Source organism: Helicoverpa armigera, chromosome 4, assembly GCF_030705265.1.
Source record: "Helicoverpa armigera isolate CAAS_96S chromosome 4, ASM3070526v1, whole genome shotgun sequence".
In the NCBI taxonomy this organism is placed as follows: Eukaryota; Metazoa; Arthropoda; class Insecta; order Lepidoptera; family Noctuidae; genus Helicoverpa; species Helicoverpa armigera.
In genome coordinates, this window is record NC_087123.1 from 8,781,785 (window position 1) to 8,799,546 (window position 17,762).

Consider the following 17,762-nt stretch of genomic DNA (forward strand, 5'->3'; position numbering starts at 1 on the left):
CACATGAAGTGGACTCTCACAGATATTTGCCTATTCGTGAACTAATGCAAACATTTCGGTGGAGTCCCTCCCGGTTTAGACCTCCCCCACATTAGGCGTGCGCGATCCTCAGGCGTGTGAGTAGCGCGTTTTGCTGCCCTGCGGCATTTGCAGCGCGCTCGACTTGACGTTTAACTGCTAAGGCGTTTAGCGGGCGGCGGGGATAGCGGGCGAAGGGGTAAGAACGCAACTCAAGCGCCGCGTGCTCGCCGCGAGCGCGTCGCTTGCACTCTTCACAGATGCCGCAGGGCAGCAAAACGCGACTTTCACGCAGCGCGCTCGCGACGCCCGCGCTACTCACACGCCCGAGGATCACGCACGCCTAATGTGGGGTCAGCCTTACCATAGTGAGTAAGTGCACAGAAAATCCCCAATTCATACAAGTCATACAAGTGTTGCTCCCCAGTAGTGAAACTATCCTACCCTATGCGCCTGCTGATGATGATGACTCATTTTATCATCCATCCAGCTATTCCCCAACTATGTTGGTGTTGGGCTTCCAGTCACCGAATCTGTTTGAGTACCAATATTTTGATTGGAGCGACTACCTATCTACCTATCTTCAATCCAGTCAACTACACAAGACGATATCCATGGTACCTAAGACTGACAGACTATCTGGCTTCTGATTAGTCGTAGCAGCTGCAGAAAATGTACAAATGACAGCTTTGTCAGACTCAAAGCATATAGACATAGATTATAGCTGTTTCCTGTGAAAATTACTTACGCACCATACGTAATAATTTTCCAAATTGGCTGACTAGATCCAGAGAAATTCACAACGTCACAAGCTTTACTTCTTTTGTTTAGATAAATGGTCACATCCACAACACAACCTTGATCAATGAATCTATGCGACTGCTAAGTGCTAATCCTAATTATACTGTCAGGTGAAAGAATGCACCTACGGGATAAGTAGTATTTTGACTATTCTATATTGCCCACGCAGACGAAGTTGCGGGCAACAGCTAGTGATATAATAAAATATTAAAATCTTTACGCGGCAGATTTTGTAATTCTTGGCTACATACTCCAAGTCAATTTTGCTTAAGACAGTATTTTTGTCTATCGTTTTCCTTCTTCCACCGTGATTCATGACTAATTGGGCTATAAATACATAATCATTATCATTTAAATGGATTCGAAGCAGTCCAAGTTTATTAAATTATTTTATAGTATGCTAATTCAGTTTCCTCACATTGTTTAAGAAATAATATCCGCTAAAATTGCACGAACTAGAGAATAAATATGCTTACAGTATCTTATTTGGCGTTTCATTTCCTCGTGACAATAATTTTAATTCAATACATTGGTAATACGCATTAATGTCAAATAATATATTTACTGTTAATTGCATCGTATAACTTAAGCTGCGGAAGCTAACTTGCACAAAATACCGCTGACTATGTCGTTTTAGTAGTTCAGTAGAAAATAAGTCAAAACAACAACAAACACGGGACTCGTTTCTTTATTCAAACGCGGACATTGCTCAACCCGTGCCAATAGTCCCGAACTGTTTGTTCCATCCATCTAGCGCAGGCAAAACAGCACGAAATCAGCAAAGTCAATATGGCAGAACAGTAAATTATAGCAATGTTTACAGAGGAGCGCATGCCGCTAGCGACAGTGATACAAGACCACGGCCGTTTGGACGGCGTCCAACGAGTTCTCTTCGGCTCCGGCCTACAGTTCTGGCTGCATAGGATTCTGTTCCTGGACGCGCTCAGCTACCTCAGCCACGGCCAGCTTAGCTTGAGCCTCGACAGGTGGATACTCGTCGATATTGATGATATCTTCGTGGGAGAAAGAGGTTTGTTCTAATTTCTTTTTTAATCAGCTTATATTTTTGTGGAATGGGCTCCAAAAGCTCTTATGAAAATGTTCTTCCAAAGATTTATCGTTGAATAGTTTGAAGATGTCCCTGTCTTTAGCATTCAGAGCACGAACTAAAACACATTTCTATGCATTTCTATGTTCTACATCTGAAACTACCAGCAAGCAATTCAATAACAAGCGCTTAACACACTCACTAAAACTTTATCGTACACTTACATTGGTTTTTACTGCCCGTTTTCGTATTAACGTACACAGAATAGTTCAATCGACTTCTTTTATTATACCATTCCTGTGTTATCAAAGTCTAAGGAGTACTGGACTCTGAGTGTTGCATACATATCGACGATTACCCATATTCATTTCCAGAAACCGATACAAAAGCCAGAAATATGGACGGAATGTTAACCACTTCCTAACGTACTCGTAAAACAGGAATAAATTAATAAACAGCTCAATCAATCCAACATTGTATAGCGTTTAGTTGCCTTTGTCCTTACTATTAGTATGCGCACAAGATCTGAATAATATTAGCACCTAGGTGCATTGAATAATAATTGGTGCCCTTTATACGTCTGTTATAGTATAGAGACTAATACGTATGCGCCGATACGGCTCTCATGCCTAATCAAATTGTTAGACTTTGTGCTATATAGGCACTACGACGCCTGGCAATTAGTGTTTAACAAGTTTATTGAACTAACCTTGGAATGTGGCACGTATTGCAATACAAATCTTAATACAGTGACTTAAGTGCTACATTCCTTTATTTATTTCCCCTTTTTTTTCGTATAGGTACTCGTCTTCATGAAGAAGACGTGGCGGCCATGTTGGCGTCGCAGGCGGCGCTGCAAAGGCTAGTTCCTGGCTTTAGGTTCAACCTAGGCTACAGCGCTAAGTACTACCATCACGGTACGTCCTTAGAAAATCAAGGCGATGACGCTTTGTTGAGGAACAGGGAACATTTTAATTGGTAAGTACCTTCTTAAGTTTATTCTGATTGTTTCTATATTATTCGTCTTCAGTTTAAATGACGCTCTAGAGTCACCTACATGAAATATGCAATATTATACCTATGTGTGTCGTACAACGCAAAGATACTTTAAGTGTAAAATCATGTCGCAGTGTAAATCTTCCTTCAATTCGAACACAACAAGGATGTCCTGTTATCCTTGCAATTTCCAAGTCTAGGATAGTGTTTCTACATCTAGTAGCGTGAGTTTGATTGACCAACGGCGGCGTAGGAGTGAAGCGCGGTGAGCGGTGATAGATGAAACGCAAAACTGGATAGCATGCTCAGTTCTCAGTGCAACTACTGTAAACATGTCTTACTAGGATTTTGGGAAGACGAATTTTACGTTTGACGCGATGCAGGATTATAATATGCCGTTTTATTTGTGCCTGAAATAGTTTGGTCGGAAAAAATAGTTACATACATAGTTCCATGTGATACATTATGGTTTCCAGTTTTTGCGATGTCTGCACTCCTATTGACCAATTTGTAAATAAATAATCAGAGACTTAGATTGCATGTATGGAATTGGGCTACATAATGTTCCTCTGCATATAACCATGTAGTACCTACATCTCCTTTGTTCTCCCATATTCTATTAGAAACAGAGATATACAGTCGTGTACGTACCTACGTACGATATTAACACTCAAGGTAAGCGGTTACAGAGGACTTAGTTTCAACCCGACAAGTCTTCGTGAACTTAATATGCATATGAGCGCCAAGTTTCAGTTCACTCCTGTCTGTTCTGACGCTTCATTTATCAACCTAGCATGGTATATGCATATATCGACGGCTTTGAAACGTGTAAATAAGACCCTTGATACGTTTAATTAAAGCCCATTTTTCTTTGACGGATCGAAGATAAAATCTGCGTTAATGTAGTAAAATGTCTCTCTTTTTCGGCCCAATCAGTCAGCAACATTTTAAGTACCCACTCGTGTCTCAAGATACGCGAAATGTTCCTTATCGTTTTTCTGAACTAATTTAATCAATACAACATGTCAGCAGTTTTTGCTATTCATTCACATTATCATAATGTCTAAACAAATAGATAAGGGAACTATGTTGGCTATTAGCTTGGACATGTAACCTTATTAGAGCTGACCGCTTTGTTATCGCGCTCATCGCAAAACCCGCGTTATTGTACTAAGTGGTCTCAATTGCACGCATTATTGCATTATGTCAGTTTACCTTGGGCTGACCCTACTGGTAGAGGAAATTAACGTAGTAATCAGTGAAGCTATCCGAATTAACGTCTAATCTCGTGTTTGAGGTAACAGAAATGGTGAAGTCCGCCCACGACTCAGTCGGTCTTGGTTCAGTGAGTTCTTTAAGTAATTCTCGTAAAAATCGAGTTTATTCCGCTTTTAGTCTCGGTTAGGCTCTTTCATCTGCACTCATAAAAGGAAAAAATATGATATGATGCTAAAATATACTGAAAAATTAAGGAACAGTGTTTTAAAAGGAATGTAGCCGTCACTGAATATTCATTAATTTCACGTTAACAGCCTTATATAAAAAAAATATAATCTCTATTGAAATAATTCTGGATATCTTTGTCCAAAGGTTTTGTCACATGTGGAACCACCAGCAGCCTCACCTATACAACAACGTGACGCATCTAGAATCGGAGATGATGCTCAACAAACAGTTCGCCATAGAGCACGGCATTCCTACCAACTCATCTTACTCCGTCTCCCCCCACCACTCCGGGGTCTACCCCGTACACGAGCCGCTGTACGAAGCCTGGAGGAAAGTCTGGGACGTCAAAGTGACCAGCACTGAGGAATACCCGCATCTCAGACCCGCTAGGTAAGTTAACCGTAGTTTGATCCGTCTATTTGTTCTTATGTTTCTCTGTGTTCAAATCAAACAACATAGTTTGAAACATTCGTGTTCTAAATTCAAAGTAGGTATGTTGTATGTACCCACGTTGCTCCATTACCCAAACAGACATGAAAAGAATAAAAATTCTATCCTGTTCTGAGTAGGAGTTAAAGATTTAATTAACGAGGCTGAGCGACGAAAGAATTTTCGAAGGAATTCATTTTCCATGCGCTGTGTTCGTTTGGTTTGAACTCGCCTTTATATGAGAACTTTATGCGAGTCGTGTTAATGTTCAAAACATTTTTGTTACGGTTTTTCTACTTTTTTGGACTCCTATGGAGTAAAACCAAAGTCGTCCGTTTCGCATCTGAACTTGTTCTGGCTGTTGTTCATTTAAACGTCATGTCTTTCATTATTCAGCAGTGTTTTAATTCTAAACAAGCAGATAATATAGTGCTTGCAATAAATTGCAACAGGAACATCATCGCCTAACTCATTAATCGTAGTAGCGATCAGAGTAGCGCACGCAATAAGTGTCCTGTTCAGCGAATGTTTGCGGCGAGCGTGCGGCTTCGCCCAAACTCATGTTGACCGCAAACGTTGCGTTGCGGCCACTAGTATCTCGATATCCAGGCGCCGACAATGAAATTCCAATAATTATATTAATACCAATGCACGGGAATATCGTTGAACAAAGTCTGTTTTAAATGTGTGAAATGAAATCGATGCTGATTAAAATTTGCAGTGCGCTGTGTGTTCCGCAATGTGTATAGTAGATGGTTTTAATTTTAGTAAATAGTAACATCATAAGAGCTAGTTGCTAGAAAAAGTTCAGTTCTGGGATTATTTTCTAGCTGGCGCTAACGTCAAATTTTTCATGGAATTCTCGAAGCTTTTGTAATTGTACCTTAGGGTCATAACACAGACAAATTGTGATGGTTTAAAATCTTGTATTGTGTGTACCCGTAGTCATTTTCTCATTACAAATCAATTGGATGTATGCAATCAGACTTGTTAGTCTGCAATTACAGCTTTGTCGATTATGATGTACGACTGGGTCTGATTCAAGTACTAATTCCCATTCATAACTGCACTGTAATTGTACCCAGAATATGTTTGATATGACATATCACGACTGCATGCAGACTACTTTAGGACACCTTATACCGTCTTCAGTGACCTAATTAACCTCCACAATGGCACGTACTTCAACATGTACCTAAATCAAATAGTACAGCTGCATAAGATATGCAGATAAAAACGGTACATTTTAAATTATATAATCTGCTTCATTCCCTCAGGGGAGCTGGTTGCACGATACGGAATGTACATAAACGTACGCGCTAATATGCAGCTTTACATATTCATGTGTCGTTGTTAAAATTATGTGTGTGTTTAATATTGTGCTCGGGTGTACATAAATGCATTCGTACGTAAATACCTGGCCGCTTTGTTTCTCAGTGCACGCTCTACAATTAGATAATAGTACTGTATACCAATGCGTTTCCATGTTCACGTGTGCAGGAAACGAATTAGTTCACCGGCATGCGAATGTGCACCTAATTGGTGGGAATTAAAACTTATATTTGCTCGACGGATTAATTCAAATTTTCGAGTTGAACGAGTGCCGTCTCAACACCTACAATTTGTATGGAACAAGAGGTAATCAATTTTGCGGGTTAATGCATCTGACGGTTTTATTTGCCCTGAGATAATATGTAATTTATGAGTCTATATTTAGCCAGCGGCATGTTGATAACCGTGTCTTTGTTACGTAATAAAATGAATAAACAATACAGATGTCATACATACCTAAAACTGGTTTTGCGAAGGATTTGGTTTAGGTGGCCCAAGGGCACAATTTTCCATTCCACCATACTTTATGGTTGGTTCTACCAAGTAGGTAACACTGCTTTGTTCCACATAAATGGATGACGGTGTAATTACAAGCATATGAAATATTTCAGCTTTGTCTCGGCAATGTCTCTGTTGCTGCAATTTGGGTCACCTAATACCTAGTGGCCATCTAATTCCATAGAAGCTTGTCGCCTCCTTGTTTTCCAACTTTTTAAATAAAGAATTCCCTTCCTACAGGTTGCGAAGAGGTTTTCGACATAGAGGCGTGATGGTTCTTCCGCGTCAGACGTGTGGACTGTTCACTCACACGCTGCTTCTAGAAAGATACCCTGGTGGCCGGCATCGTCTCGACCGATCTATACAAGGAGGAGAACTCTTCCAGACCGTCATCAATAACCCCGTAAGTAAATTGTTTCTATTTTAATAGCCGCTTCCATTCATAAGACGTCTTTAATAGGACCTGAAAGTAACTCCAAATATTGTTTCACATGGTGTTTTTCCAAAATGTCAGATAAACGAGACCTGTGTGAGCTTCTGAATACATTTTCCTTCACAAAATTGCAACATTCATTTCATTCAACATTTTCTAACCAAATTGAAAGCCAAATGAAATATTAGGTCCTGCATCGAGGGGTCGGACACAAGTCTTCCTACGGGAGATTTGCACTGTAAAGCCAGCTGCCTAAAATAGTTTATCCCCAGCTGCCTTTCAAAGCTGTTTGCGTCAAAATCGCTGGACTTGTATTGTATAGAGATAGTTAGACGGGTCCTAGCCGGTAGCCGGCAGCCTCGTCCATTGAGAACGGGCAATTCTTTCATATGGTCATCAATAACCCTGTGAGCACTTGACATGTTTGCGCTAATATCAAGCCTGTCTAACTTCTTTGTGATATTAATAAATGATGCAGTGTCTGATTTCTTTGCACCGAATCTTTAGCTTTCAAAATGGTTTGTCAATTTCTATGATTTCTTGTATCTTTAAAAAAAAAACTACATAAATCTTAAAACGAACTTACATATGTAAATCACGCTCACGAATAAGTTTTCAGTACTTATATTTTTGAACATATTTTTTGTGAAGGTTTTCATATATAACAATGAAAATGGTTGCCACCACTGAAGTGGACGGCTCAGATGTCAAAAAATATCGATAGTTAACAACACTAGTATCGATAAAACATGCAGCAATTGATACGCGGACCACTTGTAGCCGTATAGTGACGTGATACCGAATACCGTAACCAAATAAATTGCGTACTGGTGCCTCAATAAACATTATGACTACTTCAGTTGCTGAACATTGTATTTGAAAACAAAAGCCTGTTACAGGATGAATGAACTCACTAATTGTATCATAGCTTTGATCATGTACTAGGTTTAATAGTACTGTGTAATACGCAAATGTTTTGTTATGCGCATTGAATAATGTAGCTTTCAGTGCTGGGTGGGTACATAATGATGATCAGACTTATTGCTAGCCTTTTGGTACTGGACCGATTTACATTTAAAGACTAAGATTTACGAGTAAGCCTGTATTATACATTCACTAAGGACTACTAAATTGAGAAATGTACCTCGTCTTTCTGAAAATGCCTCTGCTATATTTCAATATGAACTTCGAAATTTTCCTATCGAAAATCTGGACTTCATATTTTTTGTATACTTGCGACTTTTTGGCCCTCGTTTTTTTTTTTCAAACTATCTATTAAATAATTATTTATTTCCCAGATCAACGTGTTCATGACCCATATGTCGAACTACGGCAACGACCGTCTTGCCCTCTACACCTTCGAGTCTGTGGTGAAGTTCCTACGTTGTTGGACGAACGTCAGGCTTGCGTCTGCGCCGCCACTCGCACTGGCCGATAAGTACTTCCAACTGAGGCCGGACGAGCTCAATCCATTGTGGGGGGTGAGTATTTATATATCTTACACAATAACACACTAATATGTCACACACTTTTTAACGTGATGAAATTATTGGTTATACCTATGTGTGGTTGGGTTAAGCTTTTTGAAAGAAGTGGACGTTATTTTTTCATTTTCCTGTCTAGACATTTTTAGCTCTACGCTTTGTGGAGTCAAAAATATCAAGTTTATGATACCAATAAAATAGTACGCATTACAAACAATCTTTACAATCCACTATGTTCCAATTCACTCAATCAAATCGATTCAATTACACCATTACGTAACCAAAAAATATATTCAGAAGCTTCCTTCATACCTACATTAGCTAAACGTTTTTGTTCGTGTAATGGAAATAGGTTCTAATGTATCACGATTGAGCGCACACATGTATACATAATGTACATCATTGATATGACGAAGCTCACTTGCTTTCATTTATGTGTTCCTGGTAACTTAATCTGAAACACGTGGGTGAGCTCTGAAGCCGTGATAAGGAAGTTCATTGATAAATGTATGAAAATATTTATTAAATGCAATATTATCAGATGACTTCATATAGAAGAGTCTAATAATACTAACATTATAATAATGATTTTATTTTTCCTTAATATAGGTTCTTATCGCACTATATTGACTGTTCCGGTCCTCTCACTTACGGCCATTAATTTTTTCCTGAAAGCGTAATCAAGCTCTCACGGGAACCACTTATTTACCGAAAAATAAGCAAAACAAGGCCATAAATATCTCATACGTGTTCGATAGTTGACCGCTGACGAAGAGATATGTTAAAATCTTTCCTAAACATTTGTTTTTGCGATGAAAATAGATAGCGAGCTAATGTATGGCCATCGATCAATTCCGTGTATTTATATGACCGACTGGGCCTGTCGCTCGCGTCCTGCGTTTAACCTGCACGCGCCATTTCCTGGCAATTTGTTTATTTGTGATTAACGGCTTAGATGAATATTGTCAGTTTGTGTAATAATACTCGTATTGCAGTACGCTTCACGTTTATGAAGCATCGATTAATTTCGTGTCACATCATTGTTATAGTTCGGCCGTTCAGAGAATGCGTTCCTGACACCTATCAGTTCGTCACGACTAGTGATGGGCACAACATAACACTGAGTTCGTTACCGTTCCCCCAAAATAAACCGCCGCATTATTTTAAGATTATTTTCGTTTTAAATTGGCGGACTCATTTAAAATTTATATTTTAGTTATTTAAGTGGAAACCAAAAAAAGGTAATATTCATATAATAAAATCGTTTTATTTATTCTTTGTTACAAAGTTACAATCTGTATTTCTATGCAATAAAGTAAGTACATTTAATTGAATGTGCGTACAGAATATTAATCAGACTCCGATTCGCTTGAGGAGGTGGTGTCTTCATCATCATCTTCGCCTACGTGTATAATTATATTAGGTATTATCAATAACAGAATCAATCCTGATATCTCGGTCAAAATCTTCCAAAATCAGGTTTTTAGAGCTCTACCTCACTGGGACGCCATGGCGACGTCGCCAGCGGCACAGATCTGGCTACTTCTGGCATCCAAATGTCGCCAAGTCGAGTGGCCATGGCGTCTCGACAGTCAATTGTTTACGTCGTCGCTCAAGAAATTGCAAGCTGACTGGCGACCACATTGGCGACTGTGTGAGGGAGGTGCGCTTTACCGTGTACATTTTAGTGGCTACTGTGGCCACGTCGCCAAGTTGCCACGGTAGCCAGAAGCCACATAGGGAACTGTAGCTCGTGGCCACGCCTCCAATTTGGCGACGTTGCCAAACCGTCGCCAAGTGAGTTAGGTTCCATACATTTCAATACTAACTGCTATGATACGTTGCCGGCGACGTCGCCATTGGCGTCCTAATGAGGCAGGGCACTTAGTCTTAGCGCACGAAACGACAACAAACGACTATTTAGCGTCACAAAATGACGGCCCATGATGCCATTTGGGGTTACCATTTTCAACCTAAATATAAAAATGCTACTTTCTTTCGCGCGTTCAGTTTGATCATAGTTTTATTTTTATATTTCATAAAAGTTATCTTATAGTCCATTATTTTCAAATTCTTAAAAAGAAAAACCAAACGTATTATTTTATATTATAAGTATAACTGTATAAGAACCATCAACCAGAACAGATTACGATACTTGCCTGTTATTTTTAGCACAGCACTACAAATATAAAGCGCTGACATAACCTTGTTATAGCGCAGTATAGATTTAGAAAAATATTGTTTACCAAGTTATTTGACACTCAATTTGGCACAAAATTACAACATTCATTGATTATTAGTTAGTTACAGCCTATTTATCGTCCCACTGCTGGGCACAGGCCTCCTCTCACACGTTCATTGATTATTATTGATATAATAATGTTTTTTTAATGCTCATCAATTGTTAAAACGATAAACAACCAGAAAAAATATTTTTATCGTACTGCAACGCCATTACAAAGTTACGTCGTCAGTTCAATCGCGATGTGTCAGAAACGCATTCTCTGAGCGGCCGAACTATAGTAAGCTGATTACACCAGCAGCGCGATACCAAAATATCGAGTACTCAACAGTGTTCGTTAATTTAATAGATTAGCGTAGTTGGGCTTTTTAAATGTAATATTCTTGTTTACTTGGATAAATACTCGTTGATGAATGCAGCTTTGACCTGACCCAAATATTTATGTAAATTGTCCTTTATCAAAATTTGGTTTTGTTGAGAATTTGAAACAAGGCTTTTATGTAATTATGTACAAAGCCCGCACCAAGGGAAGGCTAGCGCCGTACATTGCCCATCAAATTAACAAACGCGTCGAGATTCTCAGCCACAATTATGTACGAGTACCTACGCTTACAAGGAAATTTCATATTCATCCCATCCTCCGTAACGTCACGAGTAAAACAAAGGAACTCGATTTTATTCAGTCTCTATATAACACGGTACTTCCATCTGAATGAACGCAAAGTTGAATCCTTCCATGCCTTTGACAGTCGGAGTTCTGAATCTATTAATCAGTTATTCTATTTAACAAACTTCGATGAGTCTTTTGATGCAAATAAAATAGACTGTTACGCTTTTGAGACGTCGACTGAGGACCTATTGTATTCGAATCAATTAACTTTCTGTTACTGTTTGACAGTTGCTCTCCCCATTTCCGCTTCAATACATTCGGACCGTAAAGTTGGAAAATATTCATCATAAATTTTCTATCGTCTCCGTTCCGTATTTATAATATTGAGTGAAATTTTCGTGGCCTTCAATTTCCAGTTTAAACAAATGGATGACTTTGGGGAAAATAGAGTGTCCGTTTCACTTTAACTGTTTGGTTTATTTTACGACGAGTTTCAAACGAGAAATGAGACGTTTTATGCTCCGTAATATTTCATTAAAATTGAAAATAATATTTTCTAATCAACTTAATAACAAGTGTTAATTAATTAAGCTAGCTACTAATTAGACGCAACAGAGCGAGGAAAAACTGGAAGGAGAAACATTGTGAATATGAATAATAACTTTATAAAGCCATTAACTATTAATAGTAGATTTCAAAATGTGTACATTTTAAAATGTAGTTATTATTCATTAAACTTTGTAATTAGGTCATCAACACCACGTTTGAGTACACCGCAACTTCGTTACTAGCTTTACGTTTTGATGCAAATTAATGATTACCTATTCTAGGAAATACTTTTATTACTAGCACCTACATATTTAATCAAACGCTAGCAAAGTTTAGCGTCGGTGCAACAACCAACCTAAAGTAATTAATTTTGTTGAAAGCTGTTTGACGATACTCGAACAAAGATCTTTAGCCTTTAGCGCACACTATCGTAGGGCAGGGGTCTCCAAATCATAATGTTACTGTTACATGAAGATATTAATCAAAGCGTGCTCGTTTGACACAAATATCGCGAGTTATGAACGATCCCTACGAGTCATATATATTCACAAATACTTCCATATATCGCTTCACACGGTAGCACGGACTTGTGAGAAACAATATGCATGCCGCGAGTCTTAATATTTTATTGGGCCACGAGATACGTACGATATCATTGGAACACGACAGAGAAATTGAAAATACGTCATATTTTGTGCTGCGGAACGTAAAAGCTCTTGTTTATTGCTCTGATAAAACTAGAATTTATATTGCATTCATACGATGGTGATATGTCAAGGATACAAACTTCAATTTGAATTCCAAGAATTATTTAATTGAAGTGTTTATGTTTGTTCGTTTTAATATACAACTCTGATTTACATGGTTCTCCGTTTTCGTGTTTCTCATATTGCTAGCGTCGTTTATTTCTGAGAAGCTTTCAGCCATGTCGATGTTTATAATAAACAGTTTTGGTCTTTGACATGCCTTTGATACTTTAAAATAATATTTACTTCACTTCCAATATATTTTCCTGTGTAGTAAAATTTTGCCAGAATAATTATTTATACGAGAGTAGGTACTTAAATAACTCCTACTGAATGAATGTATTTATACCGTTTCTGAATGGTTGTGCTATCGCTCCAAAGTATTCCGTTTTATTTACTGGCTCTATTTGCCTGCTAAAATACAATACAAAGCCAAATACCACATAATCCACAAACTACAAAATCTCAGGACTATAATAATGCTTGCGATTTGACAGGTAGGATTTAACAAATCCACCCACAGTGGGATAAAACGGCTATTGGACGGAAGACCTTAGTAGATAGTAGATTTATGAGGATCGGCATAAAGGTGCACAGTGGGAGGCATTTTCATCATTTGTGACTTTCCTTCTTTTCTTTATTGTAATATTTTATTCCAAAAATAAATATCCATGATAAAACTTTTTGTTTGTCTCCTAGAATCCGTGTGACGACATCCGCCACCGTCGCATCTGGTCGAAGAGTAAATGGTGCGGGACCCTGCCACGAGTACTAGTCATAGGGCCGCAGAAGACTGGAAGCACCGCCCTTTATACTTTCTTGGCGATGCACCCCGCTTTGGTGCCAAACTTGCCCAGCCCTACCACGTATGAGGAGCTGCAGTTCTTCAATAACAACAATTACCTGAAGGGACTTGACTGGTAAGTCGATTTTCATTCAACTTGCCCACCTTTTTAGATCTTTTGCTTAAGTTTCCATCATGTTTAGAGGAACATGGACTGGCAGCTGTATGTGCATGTATTTATGCGATGCAGACAAACTATGCTTTGGTCGCAATGCTCTTTTCTTGCTTGTGTTTCGGAGAGCTAGCGTTGCGGTATTCTTGCCGCGGTTCTTAGTAAAGAGGCCACTTCAGACTGCAGTACCGAGCTATAAACATTCCTCACCACACACTCGGCGGTTGAGGCTTGCCTCAAAGTCCACACACGCGAAAAATATCCTCTTGCAAGACCGAGCTACTAACATCATTTTGCTCCAAGTATCGAAATGCTGAGCAATTATGTGAGACGCTACATTTAACAAGCATTTAAAAATCCTGTTAAAGCTAACGAATGTCCACGTTTTCCGAGTGAAAAATTACAACAATTTATTTCACTTTTTTCTCCCCAATTTATTAGGCACGTCCAACACAGGTTTTCCGGAAAAATATATTTAAAAAAACAAGATATGTATCTGGGGTGTGGGGTTAATTATTCTATTTACTTTATTTAATGTTCTCTTTCTACGCGGTTTTCATTTAGGTAAAAAGTATTACCTGTTTAAGTATGCCGCGGCGGTAACAAAGCCCACGTATATTTCAAAAGTGGCGTGACGCGTTACATCTCATTAATACAACAGCCCAGCTATGCTTAAATTAAAGTAATATACGAGCGACATTTAAGTTAATATTCAAACAAAATGCTGTGGAAATGCGATGGAACTATTAATTAGGTGTCATAATGTATTTGTCAGGTTTTTTGGTCGTGTTGCTAGCAGTTGAAGTATGTGTACGAAGTTGGCCGGTTTAAGGTCTCATCTGATATGGGACAAGTTCATCGCCGTTTAACGGGCACAATGCCAATCCTAAGCGACTCGTACTGCGAATCTTCTTCGCGGATCCTCGGTAACGACATCGAATCTCGGAATTGAAGCCAAAACTTCTCACTTTAGTAATCGCACTTTGTGCGCGGATCCAATAAAGCGGTCATGCTAACTATTAAATCCCCTACAAATAATAAATGAATGCGGCTACAAAATATTTTGAGGAAATTAATTACCCGATATTAAAAGTTGTGTTTACCAAACGTATCTGTTTTATAGATACCGCAAAATTTGCAATTCGCGATATGGAGAAATCATTAACCGATTATTGAAATACTCATTATGAATTGCGGTAGCAACAGAATTGTAGTTGATATTTTTGGAATTAGTTGTAACTTTGTTGTGGTACGGTGGAATGGAGCTTTATGGCTTTGAAAGCTGTAATCGCGATCGAACGGTACGCGGTAGTAAACTGACTGCAGCCATACGGCAAATAGAGGTCTTGCTCACGAAAAAAGTTTCAGCCGAAAGTCAAGTCAAATTGGAACGCGAACTTTTGAATATGTAAGAAGTGACATACTATCGTTATGAATTGCGAATATGAAAGAAGGTTCTTCAGTCTTTTGTTTTAGATCTTCTGGAGTGGTTCATGTATGACATATTATCACATATTGATCGAGCGTTGGGGCGTTTGCACTCACATATCTATCGGAGCATCATTGCCCGATAAGAGTATCAAGTTCACCTTCTGAATAAATTTGTATCTCCATCTTTATCCAATCGGTCTTTGCCCGACAGTGTTATTGTACTGTTTTATTTCTCGATTGTAGCCTCATAGCAATGGTTCCTTTTCTTCGCACAATTGCGTACAACTTTAAGTTAAAGTGCGGAAGCGTTCCCATTGAAATTGATTGAACCTTTGTGAACCAACAGTGTAACTTGTTTTACGACCGACTATAAATTGCACGCCTTTTGTATTTACACCTAGGTGTGCGAGGACCTACTGCTATGATAGAATTATTGTCTAAGCATATATTTAACTGTTAAATTACATTGTTTTTTTATTTCCCAAGTAAAACTTCAAAACTTATCTGTTATGTGCTTTTCTTAATTTCGTTTGAAGAATAAACTGATATTGTAACCGAAAATTGTTACCACTTTATCTAATCCCAAATCCTTAAATACAGACAACTATGCAGTATTAACGTTACTTACCTTACATTAAGTAACGATTTAAACAAATCCCGTCTCAACCTAAACCATTATAATAAAACCTCAAACTCTTAATCCTAAAAGCATTAAATTCTCAACTCATCTAAGTGGGGCTTTGTGAAAAATAACAGCGTAACGTACGTAATCTAATGCTGTGGAATATAATAACTAGTAGCTTAGGTACTGTGGGACCGGGAGATTCTCGCTTGCTCAAATGAAAAACTTGATTTCGATAATTCGACGTTTCGAGCTCGTATGGTGAAGTAACAACTTCAATATAAAAAACCTAATCCTATTCTTTTCCATGAAACACATCAGAGGGCGCGGCGTGGCGGGACGGGACGGCGACGCGACACAATGTACTAGATTGTCGCGTCACGTCGCGTCGAGCGGGACGGCTCTGTGTGGCAGCCTCCGTAATATCTAGTACATTACAACTGCTCAGTGTCGCGTCGCCGTCCCGTCCCGCCGCGCCACGCCCGCTGTGTGCAGAGACCTTTAAATAATTGTCCGGCCAGGCATTAAATACATATAATAAACAAAATCTTAAAACTAAATAGTTTCTAACTGCTCTACAGTGCTTAGGTACGTCTGTGTGGGTGAGGCTTGGTGAACCAGCGACGAAAGAATGGTCACAGCAGGTTTTAATGCTCCCAGCGAATGCTTTCCTCCTTATTTAAATGACGTCACAGAATGTTACAATGCGACTATAATGGGAGAGACTTGGTCTAGCGCATGTTAATGTGCATTTTGGCGAATAGAATTAAATGCTTTCACACTTACTGTTACGGTTGGTTTTCCAATAGTTCTTTTTAATTAGCCAGTTAAGTTAGTGATGTGTTTCATAGCTCGTAGTTTAGCTTTAGTTATTCGGTTTGTAATTACGTATCAGATCCTCCTCGAAGTCTGTTCAAAATTGATCAATAATACGTGCTACTTATCACTATTATACCATATCAAATCCAACGTTCATCGAATCTATATTCAATCATTGCTGATCTCGATTCATACTCGAATTATTTACTCTAACAGCTTGTTTGTATCTTTGAAGTATATTTCAATTCAAATCTCTTTTTCACTACTGTACCTACCTAATTAATCAGTACCCAACAGTTTCACCAAGATCCCGCATAATAAGCTCGTAAGAAGACTCATGTATACCAATGTGTAGCCTAGATAAGTTCTAGACCACTAGGTGAAACTACGCACGTATGTTGCCTTGTTAACTGCGCACGTGGCTTGAAAGGGAACGAACGCCTCACGATATTCATGCCTTTGACAGTCACGGCCGATCCCTATATTCGATCTATCTGTTCATTTGATTGCTCGAGATATTATTTTGACATTAGCCCCTTATTAGGCTGTCATTGAACATCCTTGGCAGTCGTTACGAGCAGTCAGAAGCCAAACCAAGGGGTATTGGGTTGCCCGGGTAGCTGGGTTGAGGAGGTCAGATACTTAGGCAGTCGCTACTTCTAAAACACTCTTACTCAGCTGCATCCAGCCAGACTGACAGCCGACCCCAACATAGTTAGGAAAAGGCTCAGGAGATGATGATGATGAAGTAATAACAACTTCCTAAACTTAGTAAGCAAAACTATCGATGGATACAATATTGGAAACGGCCGTTAGTGATGAGATCAGATATCGAAAATTAGGGCTTAAGGTCTTTATACAGATTTTATTAGTAGCTAATTAATTAAAATCTGTATAGTGAGGTGTTATCTTAATTAAGTGCTGATAGGATTAATTTTTGGGTAGATAATTAATTTTATGTCTTGATTTATTGCTTCGTTACGGTCTTAAATAAATTAGGTATTAGGAGATTTATATTAATTGTCAGTTACTGGATAACTGTTGAGGATTTTGTAATTGACTAGGTATGTGTAAGATAAGTTAGACAATCCTGACAATGGTTTTCTACATCAACTACGATAATATCTTTCACCCAAACCATTGTATTTCTCCTTGACAACCTAATACTAGAATTATTACTATCCTATTGTACCTAACCTGTAACTAAGCTACCATTTATTTAGACTTCAATAACATAACAATGATTGGCATGTTCCCCAAAGCTCACTAAATTCTGGACATATTTCTCGGCCTCCAATTAAA

General features: G+C 38.6%; 1 protein-coding gene across 2 annotated transcripts in view; it reads left to right on the plus strand.

Moving 5' to 3' along the window:
* LOC110374811 (bifunctional heparan sulfate N-deacetylase/N-sulfotransferase) overlaps window positions 1-17,762 on the plus strand; it is a 95,381-nt gene that overhangs the window by 65,062 nt on the left and 12,557 nt on the right. For both annotated transcript variants that reach the window (XM_021332692.3, XM_021332693.3), the window contains exons 6-11: window positions 1,643-1,849; window positions 2,668-2,845; window positions 4,454-4,699; window positions 6,809-6,971; window positions 8,300-8,482; window positions 13,332-13,552. In XM_021332692.3, coding sequence (XP_021188367.1) covers window positions 1,643-1,849; window positions 2,668-2,845; window positions 4,454-4,699; window positions 6,809-6,971; window positions 8,300-8,482; window positions 13,332-13,552 — 1,198 coding nt within the window. The remainder of the gene's footprint in view (window positions 1-1,642; window positions 1,850-2,667; window positions 2,846-4,453; window positions 4,700-6,808; window positions 6,972-8,299; window positions 8,483-13,331; window positions 13,553-17,762) is intronic.